This window comes from Scylla paramamosain, chromosome 39 (genome assembly GCF_035594125.1).
Source record: "Scylla paramamosain isolate STU-SP2022 chromosome 39, ASM3559412v1, whole genome shotgun sequence".
Taxonomy (NCBI): Eukaryota; Metazoa; Arthropoda; class Malacostraca; order Decapoda; family Portunidae; genus Scylla; species Scylla paramamosain.
The window spans coordinates 13894882-13919881 of record NC_087189.1 but is presented as its reverse complement, the minus strand read 5'-3'; the positions used below and the strand labels follow the sequence as shown (position 1 = coordinate 13919881).

Sequence of the window (25000 nt, the reverse complement as noted above, 5' to 3'; positions counted from 1 at the left end):
CCTCTACCTACGCTAAGCACTTTGCATTTATTGATATTAAATTGCATTTGCCATCTATCCATCCATTCATTCATTCTATCTAAGTCTGCCTGCAAGGCGATGGCATCCGATTCTGACCTAATTAATCTACCTATCTTTGTGTCATCCGCAAATTTACTAACATCACTACTAATTCCACTATCCAAGTCATTGATATATATTAGAAATAACAATGGCCCTAATACTGATCCCTGTGGCACCCCACTAATTACATGACCCCACTCGGATTTCGATTTATTACCACTCTCTGTCGCCTGTTACCAAGCCATGACCCTATCCAGCCTAACACCTTCCCATCTATCCCGTGTGCCCTAACCTTTCTCAGGAGTCTTTGATTGGGTACCTTGTCAAATGCTTTACTAAAGTCCAGATATAAGATATCATAACTATCACCATTATCTACTGCCTCGTACACCTTACTGTAAAAACTTAACAAGTTTGTCAGGCAAGACTTCCCCTTCGTGAAGCCATGCTGTGACTGATTTATCAAGTTATGTTTGTCTAAATGTTCCATAATGTTCCTCGCTATTATTGACTCTAACATTTTACCTACAACTGAAGTTAAGCTGACAGGTCTATAATTAGACGCTAAAGTTTTATATCCTTTCTTAAAGATGGGTACTACATTAGCCTGCCTCCACATTACTGGTACCTCACCGGACTCCAGTGATTTCCTAAAGACAGAAACTAACGGCTCGCTAATAATCTCTTTACATTCCTTAAGTACTCTGGGATATATTTCATCAGGTCCTGGTGACTTGAACTTTTTAGCCTATCTATCTCCTGTTCCACTATCTCCCTAGTTATGGAGATATCTGTCAGCTTCTCATTCTCATCTGCTCTAAACACCTCTTCACTATCTGGCATATCCTGCATGTTTTCCTGGTTGAAGACAGTTAAAAAATTATCATTCAGAAGTTTACTTATTTCCTCCCCAGAACTAACCAGCTCCCCATCTGCTGCCTTTAATGGACCTACAGTATCCTTATTCGTCCTGTATACCTGATAAAATCCCTTGGGGTCCGTCTTCGCCTGGCTGGCTACCTTTAATTCATAATTGTCCTTAGCTTTCCTCGTTAACATCCTGACTGTTCTAACTAATTCATTATATTGTGTCCTTAAAACTTCCTCACCTGCCCTTAATCTCTTATATATACTTCTCTTACGCCCTATATAATGCTTTAACCTAGCAGTCATCATTTAGGGTCATTTTTTGGGGATCTTATTGTTCTATACGGGATATTTGCTAACTGACCTGTATGAACTTTCCAAAATATTTATACAATTCATCTACATTTACTTCATCTAATCCCCTCATCTCGTCCCCTACCATCCTCTCCTCTCCCTCATCTACTCGCCTCGACCTCACCTCTCTCATTTCCGCATGATCTGACATTCCAACATACTCACACCTATCTCCCCCCTTCCTCTTTCCTCCTCCCTTCCGGACACATCTTCCCTCTTGTCCTACACCCTCACGCCTCACCTCACCTCTCTCATCCTGCCTTATCTCTCTGAACTCCGTCCCTGACCTGACCTCACCCTGCATCCTTTGCCAGTCCACTCCTTGGAGGTACCTTTTTAATTCTTCAAAATCTGATCTCCCAAAGTCAGGTATTTTACTAGTGTTTTTGTTTCTAACAGTTTTTTCTCATTCTAAATTGTACCTAATTTCCCTATGGTCACTGTTACCTAGCTGTCCTCCAACCTCTACCTGCGTGACTGCTTCCTCCCTGTAGACTGGTTCCTCCCAGTAACAAACAAATTTATGTATTATATTAGTATATTACACTCAGACGTAATTCGCACCTCACGGGTTCAAGATGTGGCATTTTTTATCTTATATTTAGCATTTATATAACAATTATTTAGAACCGAGTAGCTATTTTCTATGAAATAAATTCCTAATACTTCTTTTATATGTTTTGTCTTCAAACTAAAGAAAAGTTGAAATATTCATGTAACATTTTTTGTAATTAATTATTTTAGGTGTGAGGGCACATGAATGTCTCAACCGCCTCCGGAAGCGTGCATGAACATAGAAAAGGTTGAGAATCACTAGTCCAGAGCACAAAGCCTTCCTGGCACTCCGTAAGTCTAGAGCACAAAGCCTTCCTGGCACTCTGTAAGTCTAGAGCACAAAACCTTCCTGGCACTCTGTAAGTCTAGAGCACAAAGCCTTCCTGGCACTCTGTAAGTCTACACAGACCCCTTGGTTCATGCCTACTGCATACTCAGGAATCTGTTTCTCACATCCTCTGTATATAACAAAAATTCATTGCGTCACTTCTACACTTGTGCCTAAGTGTGAAGATAAATGCTGCTTTTTTTTATAGCAGTGTCAAGCCGAACTAAATAAATAAATAATTTCAGTTATATGCACCATTAGAATTGTAGCGTAGCTTTGGCAGTGAGTGTCATTCGACTCAAACAAATGTAAGAAAATATCACACTGTGACGTGTTTACCACCAATAGGAGCTTACCTGTTTACGTACACGTGCAGGCCGTATGTTCCTCAACATCCACCGTAGTCTTCCCGTCGTCGCACATCACTTCTCTCTGGACATCATTCGTGGAAGATGGTACACACTCCCCACGTACGTAACATCCATTACAGGCACATCTTTTAACAAGAACCTTATTGCAGCCCTCTTCCACATCGACTTTTACATTCTGATACACTGGTATACAGAGGCTTGCCTGAAATTCTCGCGTCGCTTTACTATTGCTGAGGTCCACACTGGACTGGCACTGTGGGTCATTATTTAGCGGTGCGCTACGATAGTTCCGGTGATGCAGCGTGCTGGGATGTTGCAGCGTGCTGGGATGTTGCAGCTGCTGTTGCTGCTGCGTGATGAGTGACACACAGCAGCCCAGTATCATACCCACAAGCATTCCCGCGACTATATACGCCACCACCAACCTTTTCACGCCCCTGTTGTTCGCCATCTCCATATTGGCCAGCGCGCGTCGAGTCAGAAGCCAAACGGCCCACTTTGGCGGCCTACGTACAGATCAGTTGTTTCAGTCGCGATGGGCTTCAGACGACGCGAGCACGCACCGCTCACCCTACGGAGACGCCAGCCACACTGATGTCCTTATTCCATCTAGCCTGCCTTATATGTATACACAAAAGGAAAAGTTTTGCTTCCTTTATTATTTTCCTACTGTAGGAAATGGTTGCTGTTTAATTAGTTGTTGCACCACGTTGTGTACAGCTCTCTCTCTGTCTCTGCCTTTCTGTCTGTCTGTCTCTCTCTCTCTCTCTCTCTCTCTCTCTCTCTCTCTCTCTCTCTCTCTCTCTCTCTCTCTCTCTCTCGTGTGTAATGCTTAAAGGGAACCTCCCACCCATTCATACACTCGCCTATTCATCCATCCATCCATTCATCAGTCTTCTTATCTCCACCTATTCACCCATACGATCACTTACAATCCACCCACCCCGTCATCCAACCACCCACCCATCCACCCACTCACTCATACATCCTTCCATCCACCCATCCATCAACCCATCCGCTCCTCCACATGCTCACAGGCTCAGATAGACAAATAGATATTGATGTTACATTGACTGCAACACACAACATACTCGTAATTCGAATAGGTGTGTGTGTGTGTGTGTGTGTGTGTGTGTGTGTGTGTGTGTGTGTGTGTGTGTGTGTGTGTGTTTGATCTCTTGGTATGTCACTTCATTATTAACAAGTATGACATGAGACTTTAATGTTTTGCAGATACACCTGGAGCTTGCGACCAAGTAAGGATGAAGGTATCGGTGAGGGTCCGGGGAGAGTGGCTACAGGTACCATGCAAAACAGGTGAGGCACCACAGCGACAGTCACATGTGGCCAGATTATGAAGTTTATTCATTTATTTATTTATTTTATTGTTATTATTATTATTATTATTATTTATTTTATTTTTTTTTCCTGGTGTTAGAGGAACTTTCTCATTGATGATTTTGTGAAAAGATCTCTTATGTCAAATTTCAGTTTACTTTTTGTGTGGTTTTATTCTGTTCCTCTTTCTTGCTTTCCGTGTTCTTCTTTTGTACTGCACGAGTCTTTTGTTTGTGTAACTTTGCCTTTCTGAGTTTTGTCCTTTCAGGTATTGCCATTTACATGGATGACTTAACAAAAAAAAATAGGGAGCAGAAGAGGGGTGGGGTTTTCAAAAGTAAGGAAGTAACGGGGCTGGGGAGGAATCACACTGACACTTTCATTAACTTGCAATGTCGCGTTTCTTACACATCTCGTAGGCTCGGAGACTGTAGCCTGGTTGGGAGAAGAAAGTTTGAAGAGGTACATGAAGCTGAAGCCATCAACGCACGTTCCTAACAAGGCCGAAAAGGTGGCAAGAGTCAGGAAGACGAGGGGAGGCGCCATCCTGGACCCCTTTGATAACGTGGCCGATGTTTTAGATGACAATGACTTCGTGTCTGTAGGTAAGGTCCTGCTTTCGAAAGGGAAATCCCACGAGAGCTCAGCAATTTGTATTCTTCCGTCGCCAGCCTTCTGTCTCCGGGAAGGACATCTGCTGCTGGGGTGTGGGAAAGCACAAGGTGAAGAAAATTCCCTCTATCTTGTGCCTCCCCTCCGCCCAGAGGGGGACGTCATTGGTGAATACCCGAACTGCATAAAAGTCATGAGTCATATCTGGAAATATTTCAAGAAAACTTTTACTAGATTACATGACTCATGCGTGTTAGGAGGAAAATACTTGACTAAGGCATGTAAGAGAGAGATGTTGGCAGCCAGACACTCAATACCTAATTAGTATTAAGAATGGTGAAGAGGAGTGATGGAGGGCACGATCCTGTACACAGCATAGTTCAAGTACACTAGCGATTCATGTGATTGGTATTATCATTACTGCCTTCTTTATTTAACTTATAGTTTTGTTTCGTTTTCTTTGCAGTGTTGGATAGTGACCGTCCAAATCCTGTGACGGAGAGAGCAGAAGTTAAATATGTCACTGAGCAGCTGTATCCTTTAGTGTGTGTGTGTGTGTGTGTGTGTGTGTGTGTGTGTGTGTGTGTGTGTGTGTGTGTGTGTGTGTGTGTGTGTGTGTGTGTAAACAGCTTTTGTTTGTCTGTTTGTCTTCCTATATACTGTCTTTTTTTATGTAGGAAGGACACCGGCCAAGGGCAACAAAAAAAAAAAAAGGGCCACTGAGATGCCGGTCCCTGAAAAGGATCCAAAGCGGCAGTAAAAAATTGAAGGATAAGTGTCTTGAAATCTCCCTCGTGAAGGAATTAAAGTCATAGGAAGGTGGAAGTACAGAAGCAGACAGGGAGTTCCAGAGTTTAACAGAGAAAGGGATGAATGACTGAAAATACTGTTTAACTCTTGCATTAGAGAGGTGGACAGAAAAGGGGTGAGAGAAATAAAGTTTTGTGCAACGAGGCCGCAGGAGGAGGGGAGGCAAGCAGCTAGCAAGACGAGAAGACAGCAAGAGATGCAACATAGCGGCGATGGGAGAGGCTGAAGACAGTCAGTTAGAGGAGAGGAGTTGATGAGACGAAAAGCTTTTGATTCCACCCTGTCTAGATGAGCGGTATGAATGGAAACCCCCCAGACATGTGTGAAGCATACTCCATACATGGACGGATAAGGCCCCTGTACAAAGTTAGCAGCTGAAATGATGAGAAAAACTGGTGGAGACGTTTCAGAACACCTATCGTCATAGAAGATGTTTTAGCTAGAGATGAGATGTGGAGTTTCCAGTTTAGATTATATATATATATATATATATATATATATATATATATATATATATATATATATATATATATATATATATATATATATATATATATATATATATATATAGTAAAGGACAGACCGAGGATGTTCACTGTAGAAAAGGGGGATAATTGAGTGTCACTGAAGAAGGGGGATAGTTGTCTGGAAGGTTTTGTCGAGTTGATAGTGTCACGATCGTTTACTTGCCTGCGATCGTACGATCCCGGTTATCTCTCCAAGAAAGTGGACGTTACACTGATCCCGGAAAGTTTTAAAGGTCTGGATTTTTAAAGGCTTCGAGTGCCTACCCGACCTATTCGAAATCGCCAGAATTATCTCTCACTCTACCTTTACCTTGACTCAGCACACCTGGAATTACCTCTAATACCAGATTAATGTTGGGGGGGTAGAAAACACGATTATTCTATGTTACAAGCACATATATTAATACTAATAATAATTCACAAACAACGTGAGGTAGTACACGTTACTACATGACGTTCTCGTCACTTCTCACATCACCAGAACCCGTTTACACCTCCACCAGTCACAGAAATATTTCCCCTCAACCGCAGGAATTTACCCAGACGCCATTACCGCGTCCCCAGACAATAATTCCCGTATTTCACCTCCTCAAGCCTCACAGGAGATTAGCATCATCACCAAAGATTACCCATAACACCATAACATCGTCCCTAAAATCACCAATACACCACAACACTAACTTCCAAGGTTAACACCACAACCTCCACTCACAAAATGGCTGCCAGTTTGACCTATGACCCCTTCCAACAGCGTCACCGGCACAACTCAACAACCGAATTTCAGCGGACAAGAGCTCTTGGTGCCACAAAAGACTCACTACCCTGATCCTGGATATCAAGGTTATACCGCTACACCACTAATACCTCCACAAACTCACTCCATCACCAATCCACACCAAAATCCTTCCCTGAGAAACGCCACCTTCCTCCCCACTTCACGACCCAAGGCGTTCTACCTTTCCCCTCCTTGGAATGTGTTGTTGACCACTCAAGCTCCCCTCGTTTCCAACGTATTTCACCTCAATTATACTTCCTTCCTTATACATACAAAGATATAGAGAACTTAAATTATGAAGAGAATAATACTACATGATATAAAATGGGTAAATAAGCCCTACACTACTTATAACAAAAAAGAGGATAATGCCCGAATGGCAGGTAACCGAAACACGGGGACACTAAGAAAACGTGATCCCATTCAAGGTAAACTCGGCCAATAACATGACAATAGATGGAGGAATTGAGTTTCTGAGGCATTGAACAATACTAAATTTGCTCTGTCCCAATCCGAAATATTAGAGAGATCAGAAGTCAGGCGTTCTGTGGCTTCCCTGCGTGAACTGTTTACTTCCTGAAGGGTTGGACGGTTGTGAAAAGACGGAAAAGTGTAGGGTGGTATCATCAGCGTGGGAGTGGATAGGACAAGAAGTTTGGTTCTTTCTTGCTTTTTCTGTTTGTCCGTCACTCTGCCTGCCTGCCTGCCTGTCTGCCTGCCTGTCTGGCCGTTTCCCCTCATACCTTTCTATATGTCCGTCCGTCTGTCTGTCTGTCTGTCTGTTTGTTTATCTCCTCTATTTACCTGTGTGTGTGTGTGTGTGTGTGTGTGTGTGTGTGTGTGTGTGTGTGTTGTTTACCTTAACTCTCCTCTAAAGTCCAGGCAGATACACACCCCCCGAGGAATACCTGACCCTGGACGGCGCTACGCTCACCCCTGAGGACCTGATGGCGCTGGGAAAGTGTTGCTACAAGATTCGGGTCAGTGTGTGTGTGTGTGTGTGTGTGTGTGTTCCAAGAGTCTGCTTTCGATTGTTGTTAATTCAGGTACTATTCAAACTTTTAGAATTCACCTTGAATATAATCCCCGGTTGTCACCGTTCATCTCTGAGTAATCCAAGCGTCTCTGAAATTCAAGGGCCTCTGATCCATTCATATATTTATTTATTTATTTATTTTATTATTTCATTATTTTGTTTAATTGAATTTAATTAAATTAAATTAATTAATTAATTAATTTAGTTATTTATTATTATTTTTATTTATTTATTTATATTTCTTTTTTTTTTTGCTAGTGGCTTGTAATTAGACTTTATCCTCCATACTCGACACAGACGGCCCCGAGTTAAGTCACTACTCTCACTCTCGGCCTGTAAAAGACTGTGGAAAGCCAAGGCACATGCCAGTTAGTGACCACCTTCGGGACTTGCGGTACCAGGGGTCACTGCTGCAGGAAGTAACTATGTTGTGAGCAGCTTCTTATAAAGAGAAGTGCACTCATACAGTGGTTCTACAGAAACTGGGGCTGATTGACTACTGCCTCCTTTGAAATTGCCAGGCAAGGCTTCTGTGCCTCCTCTTGATCTACACACTGACTACATATACGTACACCACACTGTACTTTCCCTAGCGGTAAATTTACAGTGCGTCGCGCGCGCTCTGGGGGCTGAGGGTTCCTCAGGCACACGGGTTCAAATCCTGGCCACGGTCCGAGGGTAGGATTAGCATCCACTCGGGTTAACGGTCCCCCCCACCTAAAAAAAAAAAAAAAAAAAAAAATTCCCTACACTCAAATAACCCCAGGTTAATGGTCACTACTACTACTTTTGATCTTGGACGGACTTTTTGCTGCGGACCCTGACAATTATTGATAAACTTCATAGTACCAGGGATCGATCAATGTTGCTGGGGTAATCCGTATATGGTGTCCCTAAAGGGAAAGTACACACACTCAGTGGAGTGACCAGAATTGGGGTCTGATTGACTGCTGCCTCCCTAGAAAGATCCAGGTAAGGCTGCCGCACCATCTCGACAGTCAGACTGTACCTTCACCTGCGCCATGCACACACCACATTACACAACTGTCATCCACTTACACTCTCCCTCACAAGCAACCTCAACTCTTTCTTACTGTCCTCCCAAATTTCACATGTTTATATATATATATATATATATATATATATATATATATATATATATATATATATATATATATATATATATATATATATATATATATATATATCTGTATATCTGTGTGTGTGTGTGTGTGTGTGTGTGTGTGTGTGTGTGTGTGTGTGTGTGTGTGTGTGTGTGTGTATGTATGTGTGTAACATTATACCATTCCCTTTTTCCGGCCAACTTCAGCTGTAGGATGGATGGGTGGGGAGGAGCCTTCTTCTGTATTATCTTGTCTCGCCCACTGATAGCGTAGAATAGTTACCTAAACAACCTAGTAAAGACATCAAGGTCTGTTGCTGTTTGAACTCCATTTGTATTCCTTTGCATATTCTCCTCCTCCTCCTCCTCCTCCTCCTCCTCCTCCTCCTCCTCCTCCTCCTCCTCCTCCTCCTCCTGTAGCCTCTCATGCCTTCCCTCTTCGGCCACAGCTGAGCCAGGAGGCAGAGGATGCGGTGAAGAGGTCCAGGGAGCTCGTGGACAACATCATCAAGGAGAAGAAAGGTTTGGTCACCGGCTCTTCCTTTTTTTGTAGGCCATTATTATTTCATCGTATTTATTTTCTTTTTAATCTCTTGATCCGGTGTTTTTTTTCTCATCATCCTTTTTTTTTCTTGATTTTGTTTTGTTGTCCTTGTTCTTCTTCCTCTCCTCCATTTACCTATTTTTTTCTTATCTCTCCTTCTCCAGTATCCTTTCCTCCCTCATGTCCTCTCACTCATCCTCTTTTCTTCCCCTCCCCAATCTTTTTTTTCTCTGCCTTTTCCCTCTCCTCCTCGCTCCAGTTTGCCTTTCCTTGTAATCTTCCACTCCCCTCTCCCATCCGTGCCCTCTTTCCCCTCGTTTTTCCTCTTGTTCAAGTTGAAACCGGATGCTGTTGGTTCAAGGTTGTCATACTTCTCGTTATTCCTTATGATGGAGGTGGTGGTGGTGGTGGTGGTGGAGGTTGATAGTATTGCTTTAAACGTAACCAGACCAACAAAGGCATGCAGTATCTGAGTGAATGAATAAGTAAGCTGGTGAGTAGGGAAATAAAAAAAAAGATATGGGTTTAATAGATGAGAAAGTAAGTAAGAACATAAAGGTTGGTGCAGGAAGCCATCAAGCCTACACGTGGCAGTCCCTGTATGAAACATGTCTACCTGTTTCCACCTAGCATACCCATCCATGTTCTTCTGGTGCTCCCCAGTGAATGACTTCACCAACAACCTGATTAGTGAGATTATTCCATTCATCAACCACTCTATTTAAGAACCAGTTCCTTTGTATTCTTTTTTCCTACTACAGTAAAATCCCTCTTATCCGGCATTCGAGTATCCGGCAGCTTCAAGTATCCGGCACATTTTTTCCCGAGCCTTAAAATCAATAAAAAATCAATGTGTACTCATAAAATCGATTAAAATTCCCGCGCGAGGCATACTTTGTCCCCTCGCCACCAGAATGCACTGCTTCGCGCCATCCGCAGCCCACTGCAGTGTGTTTACTCAGTGACTCAGTCCCGCGTGTGCACTGTTTATTGCCTGACACCTTCATCATGCCTAAAGTTGTAGGAAAGAGGAAGCGTGTTGTGCTTACACTTAAGCAGCTGATCAGATCAGCTGATCTTTGTTATGGTAAGATGCGTGAGTGTAGGGTGGTGATTGTGGACATAATTTCATTTCTATTCAAGTATCCGGCAATATTCAATTATCCGGCATGTCGGCGGTCCCGTTGATGCCGGATAAGAGGGATTTTACTGTATTATTATTATTATTTATTATTTTTTTTTTATTTAACATAGCGTTCCATTTCAGTTGTTTACGGTGTCACAACTGGATTTGGGAAGTTTGCACGCACCGTCATTTCTGAGGATAAGTTAGAGTGAGTTGTCTTTATTTGGTGTGTGTGTGTGTGTGTGTGTGTGTGTGTGTGTGTGTGTGTGTGTGTGTGTGTGTGTGTGTGTGTGTGTGTGTGTATGTTTGCTTTCCTTTTTCTCGTTGTTTGATTTGTGTAATGTATTTGATTTTATTTGCTATTACAGTAGTAGTAGTTGCTGTTATTGTTATTATTACTATTATTATTATTATTATCATTATTCCTCCTCCTCCTCCTCCTCCTCCTCCTCCTCCTCCTCCTCCTCCTCCTCCTCCTCCTCCTCCTTCTCCTCCTCCTCCTCCTGTTACAGAGAATTGCAGCTGAACGTCATTCGCTCCCACGCAGCTGGTGTGGGTTCTCCCCTTTCCGCAGAGAAGACTAGGATGTTGCTGGCGCTGAGAGTGAACGTCTTGGCAAAAGGATGCTCCGGGATTAGCCCTGACACTCTTCACCAGTATATTGATGCCTTTAATGGTAAATGACAAGGCGAATAGTGGTGATCATAGCGAGATTAGTGATGTGCAGCTGACCTAACTCCATCAGGCACTCTCCCTTCTATCTCTCCCTTTCGTTACTCTTTTTTCCACCACTTTTCCTTCTTCATTTGCATGCCTTCCACCACTTTTTCTTCTTCATTTGCATGCCTTTCACTTCTCTTCCTTCCTCATTTGTATGCCTTCCACCACTTTTCCTTCCTTACTTGCGTGCCTTCCACCACTCTCCCTGCCGCCACTCTGTCTTCCCCAGCCTCGTAACACCCACACCTAACCCATCTCTCTCCCTTCCCCAGCCTCGTGCCTTCCTTGGGTGCCTGAGAAAGGAACTGTGGGGGCTTCAGGAGACCTCGCCCCGCTGTCCCACTTAGCGCTAGGCATGTTGGGAGAGGGCAAGATGTGGAGCCCTAAGACTGGATGGGGCAATGCCAGATACGTAAGTAAGAGAGGGAGAGAGAGACTCCATTATTTAGGAACGCTTTGCTCTCTGACCGTGGCTCTTTTCCAAGGCCACAGAAATGGTTGGCAGGGTTCTCAAAGAGTATTTCTCATGTTAACAATGTAGAAATCTTGCCAGTCTGTCACGAGAATTAAAATCACCCATATTATCTCGTAGCACATTAACGAAAACTCTTTGAACGTAGTGGAGGTGTGGCACACACACACACACACACACACACACACACACACACACACACACACACACACACACACACACACACACACACACACGTACACCTGTGATGGCCGCCATGGCTGATGTAGGTTTGGACCCCACTAGGGGCTGGTTACGTCTGGGATTTTTTCCGGTGACAAGCGGGGTAGTTACTGTCTGCCTTGGCGGCCAGGGGGATGAGGTGTGTGGTGTGCGAGGTCACAGTTTTACCCAATGATTGGTAATAATGAGTTATGAGCTCATACTGGGAGGGTAACGATTGGTTGCGGGTCTTCTCATGATCACACCTTGGTGAATTACTCACACACACACACACACACACACACACACACACACACACACACAGAGAGAGAGAGAGAGAGAGAGAGAGAGAGCATTTAAACGCGGAAGCAAAAAAGTTATCTGATTTGGCAAAAAATAAATAATAATAGTAATAATAATGATAGTAGTAATGATTATAATAGATGACTTACTTGACTTGAGTCCCACATGGTCCGTCTGTTTCTCCACTCTCCCCTGTCCCTGGCCAGCGTCATTCATCTCCCTCTCCCCGGTGTACGCCATCCCTTCTTCCTAAATACAACTTAACTTCCTCCGATATCAGTTCCCCTTCTCCCGTCCAGCGGGTCTCTGATATCAGTTCCCCTTCTCCCGTCCAGCGGGTCTCTGATATCAGTTCCCCTTCTCCCGTCCAGCGGGTCTCTGATATCAGTTCCCCTTCTCCCGTCCAGCGGGTCTCTGATATCAGTTCCCCTTCTCCCGTCCAGCGGGTCTCTGATATTCCAAGAACGTTCCACCTGTATCTGTCATTTCTACTACAGCACAGCTCGGCTTTCCTGCCGCCACCCAGGCGTTCAGCTGGGGGGTACTCTCCCCACGGGTCATCCGTGGGTCCTTATTGGTTATTCATAGCACCGAGTAGGGATTTCCTTGGGGGTTCCTTCAACCGCCACCAGAGGGATGCGCCTGGTGGGCGTGTTTTGTTCCGCTTCATCAAGGTGGTGGTGAAGAGCAGGGAATATTTGTTGGCTCTTATGATAATACACGCCTTATGTTGACTTTCATTAACATTGACTACAGTACGTTCAGAGAAAGGTACGCAGCGAGACCTCTGTGTTAGTCTGGTAGCCCTGTATCCCACTGGCCCGCAGAATCTGACCGAAACTCAACTTCCCTTAAAGAATACTTATATTTCTCAACAGTCACACAAGTTAGTCGAATGTTTGCATTATATAGCTCAACAGTCACATAAGTTAGGCAAATGTTGTTTACATCCACGGAGGAAGCAGTGTTTGTTCCATTATATCACGGTTTTCAACCTTGATAGGGTAAAAAACAAAGTAATTATGTTCTATTGACAGACATACACATTATCAACAGGAAAGACAGTCTTGAGAACCCGACCTTTGAAAATAGGCATGCATAGGGAGCAAAGCGTTTCTTGGGGCCCACACTCAGAAACGCTCCGCCTCTCAACACGACTATTTTTCAAGTACACAAAGATGCTTTGCCGGGTTCTCAAGAGTGTCTCTCGTGTTAGTAACGTAGAAATCTTGTTAATCTGTAACAAGAACCGTAAAAACACCCTTAGAAACCCGTGTAATTATATAAAGCTTATTGAAACAAGTCGAGGTGCTGGTAGAATTGTTTCAGAATATCGTGAACAGCGATCCTCATCATGCTCTGGTTCCCTCCGCAGGTACTGGAGGCCCACAACCTGAGGCCTATTAAACTGAGGCCCAAGGAAGGCATAGCGCTTATCAACGGGACGCAGCTGATCACGTCTATCACGGCAGAGGCTCTGGAGAGGGCGGAGACCGTGGCCAAGCAGGCGGACGTGGTGGCTGCCCTTACGCTGGAGGTGTTGAAGGGAACATCACGAGCCTTTGATAGTGGTGGGTGTTGCAGTGGTATTGTGCTGATAGCTGTGTGTTTTGCATAGCTGTGTGTGTTTGTGTGTGACAGAGTGGAAGTAAGCAAGTAAATATTTGTTGCTGTTATTTTTATTTTCACATTTTTTTTTAAGGTTGCAGTACGAACCTAATCCAGAAATGAGAGAAAATAATGATGATTAACTGTAGTAGTGATAGAAATAATGATGACAATAACAACAATAATGTTGATGAGAATAATACTGATAGCTTAGGGAACTCATGAGAACCACACTTAGGTACAAGATTAGGCTTGAGAGAATGGATGATGCAAGAATAGCAAGAAAGGTGTACCTGTGGAATCAGCAAGTCAAGCAGAGTCAACGACCACAGGGAACAGGTAGTCAAAAGGCAGCAAACACAAGCTTTATCATGTGTAGTCCGAGTGCTTGACATGTTCACGCATCTCCCATCTTTCCTTTATCCTTCTCTCGTTCCATCATTTCTCTGCCCTTCTCTCCTGTCCTATCTTTCGTCACATCGTCGTTGATAGGACCATATTCTGAAACACTTCTGTGCCACACCTCCGTTATTTTTAAAAGGCCCTAGATGAAGAGACTGGTTTTTAAGGATTTTTTTTACGGTTCTAGTGACATATTAATAAGATTTCTACATCATCAATAGGAAAAACAGTTTTGAGAGCACGGCTGGTCATCTTTGTTTCAGGCTTCATTTTTCTCCTTGTGTAATTTGTGTAATTACTTCCTGGTCATTACTGCCTGGGCTTTACTGACTGATTACTGACGCTCAATTTATTCTACCCCTCCTCCCGTCCCTCGTGCCACCGCCTCAGATGTGCACAAGCTGCGTCCCCACAAAGGACAGAACGAAGTGGCTAGTCGGATTAGAGCGCTACTTCATAACGACACCTATCGCTCCGAGATTGCAGGTATGTACAAGTGTGTGTGTGTGTGTGTGTGTGTGTGTGTGTGTATGTGTGTGTGTGTGTGCTAGAGGGGCACTAGCTAAAAGCAACAAAAAGAGTGAAAAAGAAAGAAAATATGGAATCTCAAAAGAAAGGTCAAAAGATGTGTGTGTGTGTGTGTGTGTGTGTGTGTGTGTGTGTGTGTGTGTGTGTGTGTGTGTGCGTGTGTGTGTGTGTGTGTGTGTACCGATAGATATACAAGCAAACAGACAAGCAGAAGGATATACAAACAGGCAGGCAGATAGACAAACACATGCGATAGATAAAAATGTATAGAATATTGTATAAAATATAGTACTTCATTTATTTATTTTCATTATATATTGGTATTTTGTCCGCCTGCTTACTTGACTTGCAGATGATAGACAAAAGGATTTAAAGAAGAAATAATAGTGGTGATAATGATAGTAATATCTGTGAGTATAGCATGGTGACAGACAGACATGCGATAGATAGTGTTTGTGGAGTTTGTGATGAAAAAAAGTCTTATTTATTGTATTTGTGTTATTGGTACTTGCTTGCTTGTTTTCTTGACTTACAGAAGGTAGGCAAAGAGGTTAATACAGGCAGAGAGCTCTCAATAGGAAGTATTAATAATGATAGTAATAAAAAAAATAGTAATGATGATATTGATTATAATGTGAGTTTCAAGATAACACAGCGAGCGGCGCCTCGAGCAACATCTTATTAACTTCTTACGTTCCTGCATAGAGACAATGTCATTTTCAAGGATCTACGATAAAAAGGACGAAGGAAAACAAAAAACAAAAAGGAAAGTAAAAAATGTACATAAACGTACGTAATTAAAATGTAAAGAGAGGACATGTCTGCGCGTTACTACTCAGCTAAGGAGACACTTACTAAATGGCCGCCGCTGCTCTCCCTGTGGTATCTTGAGAATCATGCTTCCTGCCTGACAGTCTGTAATTTGAGTCTGTGTGTTCACTTTAATGCAGAGTCTCACCGCTTCTGTGACCGCGTGCAGGACGCCTACACGCTCCGCTGCACTCCTCAGGTCCATGGCATCGTGCACGACACTATAAGCTTCGTCAGGAGTATAATTACCGATGAGATTAACTCCGCCACTGACAACCCGGTGCGTCTCTGCCGACCTGTGTGTTGTACGGGATGGAGTCAAACTCATCTCCCGCCCTGGAAGTTTTTATTATTTTCTCTTTATTATGTACTCTTTGCTCGTACAGTACTCTCTCTCTCTCTCTCTCTCTCTCTCTCTCTCTCTCTCTCTCTCTCTCTCTCTCTCTCTCTCTCTCTCTCTCTCTCTCTCTCCGGCCAAGGCCAAAAAAATATTGCAGAGGACCACTTAAGTCGTTGAGCACCGAAGGTACTACATGATAATTGGCAGGTGTTGCCAGATGCACTGACTGGCTATTTATAACAAGGTCCCCCCGCTTCTCATTACCTTAGCCAAGGGATTCTCAATCTTGTGCAGGCTGGGGCTCCCCAAATCTGGTTCAATGCTGTTGACCCCCCCTCCTCCCTGTGCCAACCACCTAACCCCCTCCCGACTATGCCACCATAGATAGAATCAGATAGATAGATAGATACATAGGTAGATAGCCCTTGGCTAGGCTATTTAATAGCCAGCGAGTCCGTGATTTTTTTCCCCTCCCGTCCTTTGGTCGCGCGCCCCGCAGTTGAGAACCACTGCAGGCTTAGTCTGCCCATCTCGTATCTTTGGGAAGCATTCATCGTGTGTCCGGTGCGTAGGTGTGGGAAGCAGGTGGCGCCCTAGTAGTAGTAATAGTAGCAGTGGTGCCTGAATAGTATAGTAGTAATCACGGTCATCAAGTATTAAGTAGAAATTACAATAATAACGTTTTCTCTCTCTCTCTCTCTCTCTCTCTCTCTCTCTCTCTCTCTCTCTCTCTCTCTCTCTCTCTCTCTCTCTCTCTCTCTCTCTCTCTCTCTCTCTCTCTCTCTCTCACACACACACACACAGCTGGTGCTGGTGGAGCGTGACGAGATCATCAGTGCTGGCAATTTCCACGGAGAGTATCCCGCTAAGGCTGCGGATTACCTGGCCATCGGGATCCATGAGATTGCCAACATGTCTGAGCGGCGCATTGAACGTCTTGTCAACCCAGGTGTGTGTGTGTGTCAACTATTGTATCAACTATTATTACTTCATATTGTGAAATAATATTTAAACCATTATTAATGTCAATTTTTTAAAGCTATTTTTTTTTTTCCGTTACTCCTCCTCCTCCTCCTCCTCCTCCTCCTCCTCCTCCTCCTCCTCCTCCTCCTCCTTTCCCCAGCCCTGAGTGAGCTGCCAGCATTCCTGATAAAAGAAGGTGGTCTAAACTCAGGATTTATGATACCACACTGCACTGCGGCGGCCCTTGGTGAGTGTGTGTGTGTGTGTGTGTGTGTGTGTGTGTGTTTACGCTTATGATAAATTGTAGTGATGTAATCACTAATGATATGAATAAAATAAGATGTCAAAGTGGTGTGTGTGTGTGTGTGTGTGTGTGTGTTTGCGCTTATGATAAACTGATGTAATCATTAATGATATAAATTAAATAACGTGCTAAAGTGTTGAGTGATGAGTGGTGCCTGTGTACCGCCAGTGTCGGAGAACAAGGTGCTGACACACCCTGCCAGCGTGGACTCCCTCACCACCTCGGCGGGCACGGAGGACCACGTCTCGATGGGTGGCTTTGCTGCGAGGAAAGCTTTAATGGTGAGTGGGTGAGGCGAGGCGCGCACCACACATCACCACAACGCAGGGCATGGCGGGGCGGGGCAGGGCAAGGCAGGGCAGGCCAGGGCGGGGCAGGGCAGGGCAGGGCAGGTGTGATGCACAGATAGATAGTGTATTGACCACAGATCATAAAATAAATCGTTGCACATTAGACTGCTTAAATGTTCCAAAGGAAAATAGTATTCTTACACATTGCTGAACAAAAGCCACTTCTGCACGGGCACGTAAAACCCAATGTCTGACCTAAAGCAAACACTGAAACACAACAAAACGATAAATGTCACTAAAACAACTAGAAATGTCCTAAAGGTTAAAGACCCTAAGAATATAAACACACACACACACAAAAAAAAAAAAATCTTTACAAAAAACACACAAGAAAAACTGTTAACATTGACCACAAGTACCACAAAAAAATCAGTAAAAGCTAAAACGAGTAATATGTGAAGACGCTAAAAACATAAAACAAAAACAAGTTACAAAACATACAATAAATAATAATCATAACACCACAAAAAAAATTTAAATAAAATAAATAAATAAATAAATAAATAAACATTAAAAAGCCAATAAAAACCTTTTTATTGGCTTTTTAATGTTTTTTATTCAAGAATGTTTTTATTCAAGAAGAAATATCAAGCACATTGAGAAGTACTGGCGTCGCCGTAGCCTTCATCGCCGCGACGGATTAATTAGGAAACCTTAGTTCAAAGATCAACACAGAAAATGAGTTTGTGGAATTTATATTATTATGTGATGTTTGAAGCGGAGGAGGTCAGTGTGGAGGCGTGAACACATGGGAGGGAGGGACAGACCGGCGACGTGACTGAAGCAAGATACGAAAACTGCTTCAGGTTGAGAGAGATCATTTTCAAGATTTCCCTAGCGTGAAGCAGTGACATTCTCTGAACGAGGCAGTAACGATGCTGTCCTGCACGCGCTACACACACTAAACTGACCAAATAATCGCATTGTGGAGAGAGACGACGCTCCTGTGCCGCGCTGTCCTGCCTGCCTATCTGCATTTAAAAGAGTGTACATGCAGTTTACTGTCTTGCGTCGCTTATGTCACCCGTGCATGATTGTGGGAGTCTAGATGTGTCATAAGGATGGTGATGACAAATGAATTAATAATCGGAATACTACTACAATTGACAGTGATAAGTACGAGACATGGGGAGCTTTGCGGCTGAGCTGGTGGGTGTGTGGCTGAGGCAGTCTGGTTGTGCCGTGTACTTTCACAACGACGATGATCATGATGCAGGGCCACATTCTGGAACACTGCGCCGCACCTCCGCTGCTTTCGAAAGGCTCTAGTTGGAGTGACACGGATTTTTAAGGGTGCTTTTACGGTTCTAGTGACAGAATAACAAGATTTCCTCATTATTAACAGGAGAAACAATCTTGAGAACCAGACTAATCATCTCTGTGGCCCTTGAAAATAGTCGTGGTGAGAGAGAAAAGCGTTTCAGAATATAGGTCGTAGAAGCGTTAACAGTGATGATGATGATGATAATTATATACTTTGTGTCCGTTTGTTATTGAAGTATGATAATAGTAAGGTGGTAATTATCTTGTAAGATCCGACACGTGTGCTCTGTGGGTCGTCTGACAGAAGTGATTTCTTGCCACTTACACTTACCTCCTTCGGTCTCCACACCAACTCTCCCTATCCATACACTTACACAATGATAGTAATAGCAATAATGATAATAATAATAATAGTAATAATAAATAAAAAGATAAATAAAGAAAAGATAATGATAATGGTAGTCATTTCTCGTGTGGTTTATTGAAAAAGGGGAATTAGTGACAGTGAGTGAGCTGGTGCCACATTTCACTAGGTAGCTGTTGGCACTCGCTTGATGGAATGAACTAAGATGCTCATGAAAGAAGTGAAGCTTTGGACCACATTCTGAAACAATTCTACATGGCACATCCACTACATCCCAGCGGCTCTAGTTGACGTGACACGAATTTTTAAGGGTGTTTTTTTTTACGCTTCTAGTGACAGATTAACAAGATTTCTACATTATTAACAGCAAAACAGTCTCGAGAAGCAGGGTGATCATCCTTGTGGCCTCGGAAAATAGTGGTGGTGAGAAATCGAAGCATTTTGAATTAAGAATCTTGTGTCGTGTGAACCGTTAAGGCGACTTTGTAATTTACGGCCTTCGTTAAGGAGTGTTTGTTTATTCAGTGGCTGCTCCACCACTGGTACTATAACCACCACACCACCATGATGTTTTTTTTTTTTTTCCTAGTTTTGTTTTCTTAATTTATCTGTTCTTCCTGCCCTTCTCTCTTCCTTCTCCCTTCCCCTCCTCCTTTTTTTTTTTTCTTATTTTTTTGTTTCCCTTTTTTTTTGTTCCTCCTCCCTTCCCCTCCTCTTTTTTTTCTTATTTTTTGTTTCCCTTTTTTTGTTCCTTCCTTCCTTCCTTCCTTCCTTCCTTCCTTCCTTCCTTCCTTCCTTCCTTCCTTCCTTCCTTCCTTATTTCTTTCTTTGCCTCTTTGTGTCTTTTTTCTACCTTCTTTCATTACTTCCTTTCTTTTTCTTCCCTCTTTTTTTCTTTCATTCATTTTTTTCTTTCTTTCTTTTCTCTTCCTTCCTTCCCTCCCTCCTTCTCATCAACCACCACCACCATCACCACCTTACTTTGACCCTCAGGTGGTGGAGAATGTGGAACACGTTATTGCCATTGAGTTGCTGGCTGCGTGTCAGGCGATCGAGTACTTGCGGCCCTTGAAGACTACCACACCCCTGGAGGAAGTGATCAGGGTTGTTCGCTCCGTATCAAGGTAAGGGACGAGGTGAGGGTATGGCTGATACACGGGTGGAGGAAAAGGAATGGGGGGAAAGGATGGGGAAGATAGAAAGGAAGAGAGGGAGATAGGAAAAGGAAGAGAGAGAGAGAGAGAGAGAGAGAGAGAGAGAGAGAGAGAGAGAGAGAGAGAGAGAGAGAGAGAGAGAGAGAGAGAGAGAGAGAAAGTAACAGTAAATAGAAATATTAGAAAAAAATAGAAAAAGTCTTGTGCAGCGAGGCCGCGGGAGGAGGGGAGGCATGCACTTAGCAAGATCAGAAGAGCGGTTGCCATGCAAATAGCGGTAGAAAATAGCAAGAGATGCAACACTGCGGCGATAAGAAAGAAACTGAAGACAGTCAGTTAGAGGAGAGGAGTTGATGAGACGAAAAGTTTTTGATTCAACTCTGTCTAAAAGAGCGGTATGAGTGGAGCTCCCCAGACTCGTGAAAGATACTCCATACATGGACGGATAAGGCCTCTATACAGAGTTAGCAGCTGGAGGGGTGAGAAATTCTCGGAGACAACTCGGAATATCTTACTTCATAGAGACTGTTTAAGCTGGAGATGAAGTGTGAAGTTTCCAGTTTAGACTATAAGTAAAGGACAGACCGAGGATGTTCAGTGTAGGAGGGGGGGACAGGTGAGTGTCAGTGAAGAAAATAATATAGTTGTCTGGAAGGTTGTGTCAAGTTGATATATAGAGGAATTGAGGTTTTGAGGCATTGAACAACACTAAGTTTGCTCTGCCCCAATCAGAAATTTTGGAGAGATCGGAAGTCAGGCGTTCTGTGGCTTCTCTGCGTGAGCTGTTTATTTCCTGAAGGGTTGGACATCTACGAAGAAACGTGGAAAAGTACAGGGTGGTATCATCAGCGAAATAATGAATAGGACAAGAGGTTTGCTTTAGGAGGACAGAACCCTGAGGAACACCACTGTTGATAGAGTTATGAGAAGAACAGTGAACATCTACCACAGCAACAATAGAACAGTCAGAAAGGAAACGAGATGAAGTTACAAAGAGAAGGATAGAATCCATAGGAGGGTAGTTTGGAAATCAAAGCATTGTGCCAGACTCTATCAAAAGCTATTGATATGTCCAAGACAACAGCAAACGTTTCACCAAAATCTCTAAAGGAGGATGACCAAGACTCAGTAAGGAAACTCAGATCACCAGTAGAGCGGCCTTGACAGAACCCATACTGATGATCAGATAGAAGGTTGTGAAGTGATAGATGTTTAAAAATCTTTCTGTTGAGAATAGGTTAAAAAACTTTAGATAGGCAGGAAATTAAAGCAATAGGACGGTAGTTTGAGGGATTAGAACGGTCACCCATTTTAGGAACAGGCTGAATGTAGGCAAACTTCTACCAAAAAGGAAAGGTAGATGTTGACAGACAGAGCTGAAAGAGTTTGACTATGCAAGGTGCAAGCACGGAGGCACAGTTTCGGAGAACAACAGGAGGGATCCCATCAGGTCCATAAGCCTTCCGAGGGTTTAGGCCAGCGAGGGCATGGAAAACATCACTGCGGGTCGTAATGGGTAGCATGAAGTAATCAGAGGGTGGAGGAGAGGAAGGAACAAGCCCTGAATCATCCAAAATAGAGTTTTTTAGCAAAGGTTTGAGCGAAGAGTTCAGCTTTAGAGATAGATGTGATAGCAGTGGTGCCATAAGGTTGAAATAAAGGAGGGAAAGAAGAAGCAAGGTTCTTGGAGATGTTTTTGGCTAGATGCCAGAAGTCACGATGGGAGTTAGATCTTGAAAGATTTTTACTTTCTATCAATGAATGAGTTTTTGATTAGTTGGAGAACATACTTGGCATGGTTCAGGGCAGGAATATAAAGCATATGAGATTCAGGTGATGGAAGGCTTAAGTACCTGTTTTGGGCCACTTCTCTCTCATGTATAGCACGAGAACCGAGTGTGTTAAAGCAAGGTGTGGAAGGCTTAGGTCGAGAAAAAGAGTGAGGAATGTACGCCTCCATGCCAGACACTATCACCTCTGTTATGTGCTCAGCATACAGAGACGGGTCTCTGACACGGAAGCAATAGTCATTCCCAGGAAAATTAGCAAAATACCTCCTCAGGTCCCCAAAATTTGCAGAGGCAAAACGCCAGGGATACCTCCGCTTTAGGGGATCCTGAGGAGGGATTGGAGCGATAGAACAAGATACAGATATGAGATTGTGATCGGAGGAGCCCAACGGAGAAGAGAGGGTGACACCATAAGCAGAACAATTAGAGGTTAGGAAAAAGTTAAGAATGGTGGGCGTATCTCCAAGACGGTGAGGAATACGAATAGGGTGTTGCACCAATTGTTCTAGGTCGTGGAGGATAGTCTTGTGTAGGAGTCGCCATATTAATTTTGAATTTTGAATGAAAGGTGTGTGTAATTAGGTGCTTGTAGTTTTGTGTGAAAGAAGAGAGTTGTCTTTAGAGGGCAGGCTGTGACTGCCCCCTTTTTGTTGTGAGACACAAAGGGAAACGTTCAGTGCGGTCACAGCTGGGTTAATAAGTTCACAGCACCCCCTGATCCAGTGCTTTAGACCTCACTGGGACCAATTATCGTTTCAGAAGGTGTCTACTGCTTTCTCCTTGTTATTGTTGTTGTTGTTGTTGTTGTTGTTGTTGTTGTTGTTGTTGTTGTTGTTGTTGTTCTCCTTTTCCTCCTCTCTCCACTCTCGCCTCGCCTCGTCCCGCTAAGAGCTGTCCTGCCTTCCCTCACAGTCCCCTCGAGAAGGATCGCTTCCTCGCCCCAGACATTGACGCCGTGACGGACCTGCTCAGGGAAAACAAGATATGGCAGGCTGTCAAGAACCATATCGAACACTACCACGCTGTCCAGGTGAGAGAGAGAGAGAGAGAGAGAGAGAGAGAGAGAGAGAGAGAGAGAGAGAGAGAGTTTTATTTACGAGTACTTTTTCATTTTTTATTTATTTATTTTCATGTGAGAAAGTTGCTGACCAATGGCAACAAAAAAGAGCTAAATAAAGGCCCACTGAGGCGCCAGAGTCCCAAGCGAAAGATCAAAAGTGTCATAAAAAATTGGAGGATAAGTGTTTTGAAACCTTCCCCTTGAAAGAATTTCTGTCATAGGAAGGAGGAAATGCAGAAGCAGGCAGGGAGTTCCAGAGTTTACCAGAAAGAAAAAAAAGATATGAAAGATTGAGAATACTGGTTAACTCTTGTATTATTGAGGTGGACAGAATAGAGGTGAGAGAAGAAAGAAAATCTTGTGCAGCGAGGCCGCGGGAGGAGGGGAGGCATGCAGTTAGCAAGATCAGAAGAGCAGTTAGCATGAAAGTAGTGATAGAAGATAGCAAGAGATGCAGCATTGCGGCGGTGAAGTTACGGTATACAGAACCCGAGCTACGAGGGCGTTCGTGAGGACCTGACTTTTGTATCGCACCGGGTGATGCGTGCACGGTGGAGCGGTGAGGCGTGTGAGGTGCCTCCATGGAACATCTGTGTCTGGTAGCCGTAGTTGTTCTTTGTCGTAGTTTTGATAAAGAATGTAAGTGAAGGATTATGTCAAAACCAACCTGTGATGTGTACAGTGCCAACGTATCACGCCTGTTACTTCGTGAAAATGGACTTGGAAAGCAAACAAAGTTCAGAAGTGGCTTGTTCCCCACGCGGCACCGCGTGCCGTGGACAGCCCTTCACCTGCTGTGTGATTAACATGCACATTCATCAACAGACGCAACATACACCAATATAACTTTATCTTTCCTCTTGTAAAGACATGAAATATTTCCTCTTCTTACTACAAACATCCATTTGTATAGACATTTATTCATTTATTTATTTTCAGAATGAAAACTGAACTGCATCTGTACTATTAGGAAAACAAACATAAAAGTGTCTTCATTTTTCCTCTTATAAAGACACTAAATGTGGTCTTTCTTCCTATTACATGTAACATTATAACATTAATTGTTTTGTAGTGTGAAGACTTAGCTACATCTGTACTCGTGGCAACATCAAACATCAGACTCACGATTCTGGCAAGACGTGCACTGCACACATTTTTCTTGAAGGTCTGGTGGTGGCGAGTGGTTCTCCACACACCAAGCATGGCTATTCCTCGCCTCCACACACCAAGCAAGGCCATTCCTCGCCTTCACAGGGAACTGGAGATGGAACTTTTTTTCTGCTTTTTTTTTCAGGGAGATGACTTTAACGATTTCGTCTCAAGCTGTGCTTTGTAAGGTGAAGATATGGTTACATTTTTTCCTCTGCTTTTCTTTTACTTACTCAATTGTGCTTAGGTTTTGGTGAATGCACACATTTGACGGTATTTGCTTTGCTTCATTTTCTTGTGATGTTCTAGGCTGTGGACTCTGTTCGTTGAGCAAACTCTTCGCTCTGTGTTGTGACATTCATGCTTGCGTTAGGCAGATCTGACTCATTTGTGTTCCTGTCAGCATTAATAGGTGCAGACTTGGGTGATTCCTGCCCAGGTACGAATAGTTTTATTGCTGCGAAATCTTCATCTATAAATATATTGTCACTGAAGGGCCATAAAGTTTTGTTACCCTCTAGTCTTGTCTCACATGTTGGCAAGATGACAAGTCAGACAGACAGGCATCCAACCGCAACACGGTGCAACAACGAAGCCGACACTGTAGTTGTTATTCTTAAATTTGGGAATCCGAAGATAAGGAAAAACTTACATAAACTGGTGAAAAGAAAAGGAAAAGAAGGTCGCCATGCAGCCAACACGCGTGTACCATGGTCACTGCAGCGCTTCCTGATCAAATGAGCGGCGGGGAATATGATAGCACACATAAGCAATGAGAACGTGGGTGTTT

At 43.5% G+C, this 25000-nt stretch overlaps 1 protein-coding gene and 1 long non-coding RNA gene across 8 annotated transcripts in view; one reads left to right on the top strand and one right to left on the bottom strand.

Moving 5' to 3' along the window:
• The window catches only part of LOC135092253 (uncharacterized), a 5021-nt gene extending 1257 nt beyond the window's left edge, over positions 1–3764 (bottom strand). Inside the window, exon 1 of the long non-coding RNA XR_010262797.1 lies at positions 2524–3764. This is a non-coding gene — a long non-coding RNA (uncharacterized LOC135092253). The remainder of the gene's footprint in view (positions 1–2523) is intronic.
• Positions 1–25000, top strand: part of LOC135092251 (histidine ammonia-lyase-like) — a 44496-nt gene that overhangs the window by 13874 nt on the left and 5622 nt on the right. For 6 of the 7 annotated variants that reach the window (XM_063990630.1, XM_063990627.1, XM_063990628.1 and 3 more), the window contains exons 2-17: positions 3772–3855; positions 4296–4481; positions 4955–5021; positions 7478–7580; positions 9209–9281; positions 10571–10637; positions 10942–11105; positions 11422–11561; positions 13501–13696; positions 14526–14621; positions 15614–15753; positions 16618–16762; positions 16937–17023; positions 17249–17361; positions 20051–20181; positions 22914–23031. In XM_063990630.1, coding sequence (XP_063846700.1) covers positions 3801–3855; positions 4296–4481; positions 4955–5021; positions 7478–7580; positions 9209–9281; positions 10571–10637; positions 10942–11105; positions 11422–11561; positions 13501–13696; positions 14526–14621; positions 15614–15753; positions 16618–16762; positions 16937–17023; positions 17249–17361; positions 20051–20181; positions 22914–23031 — 1881 coding nt within the window. In that variant the 5' untranslated portion in view covers positions 3772–3800. Of the gene's footprint in view, positions 1–3771; positions 3856–4295; positions 4482–4954; positions 5022–7477; positions 7581–9208; positions 9282–10570; positions 10638–10941; positions 11106–11421; positions 11562–13500; positions 13697–14525; positions 14622–15613; positions 15754–16617; positions 16763–16936; positions 17024–17248; positions 17362–20050; positions 20182–22913; positions 23032–24355; positions 24399–25000 lie in introns of all 7 variants that reach the window. The other variant, XM_063990631.1, reaches the window with a different exon arrangement.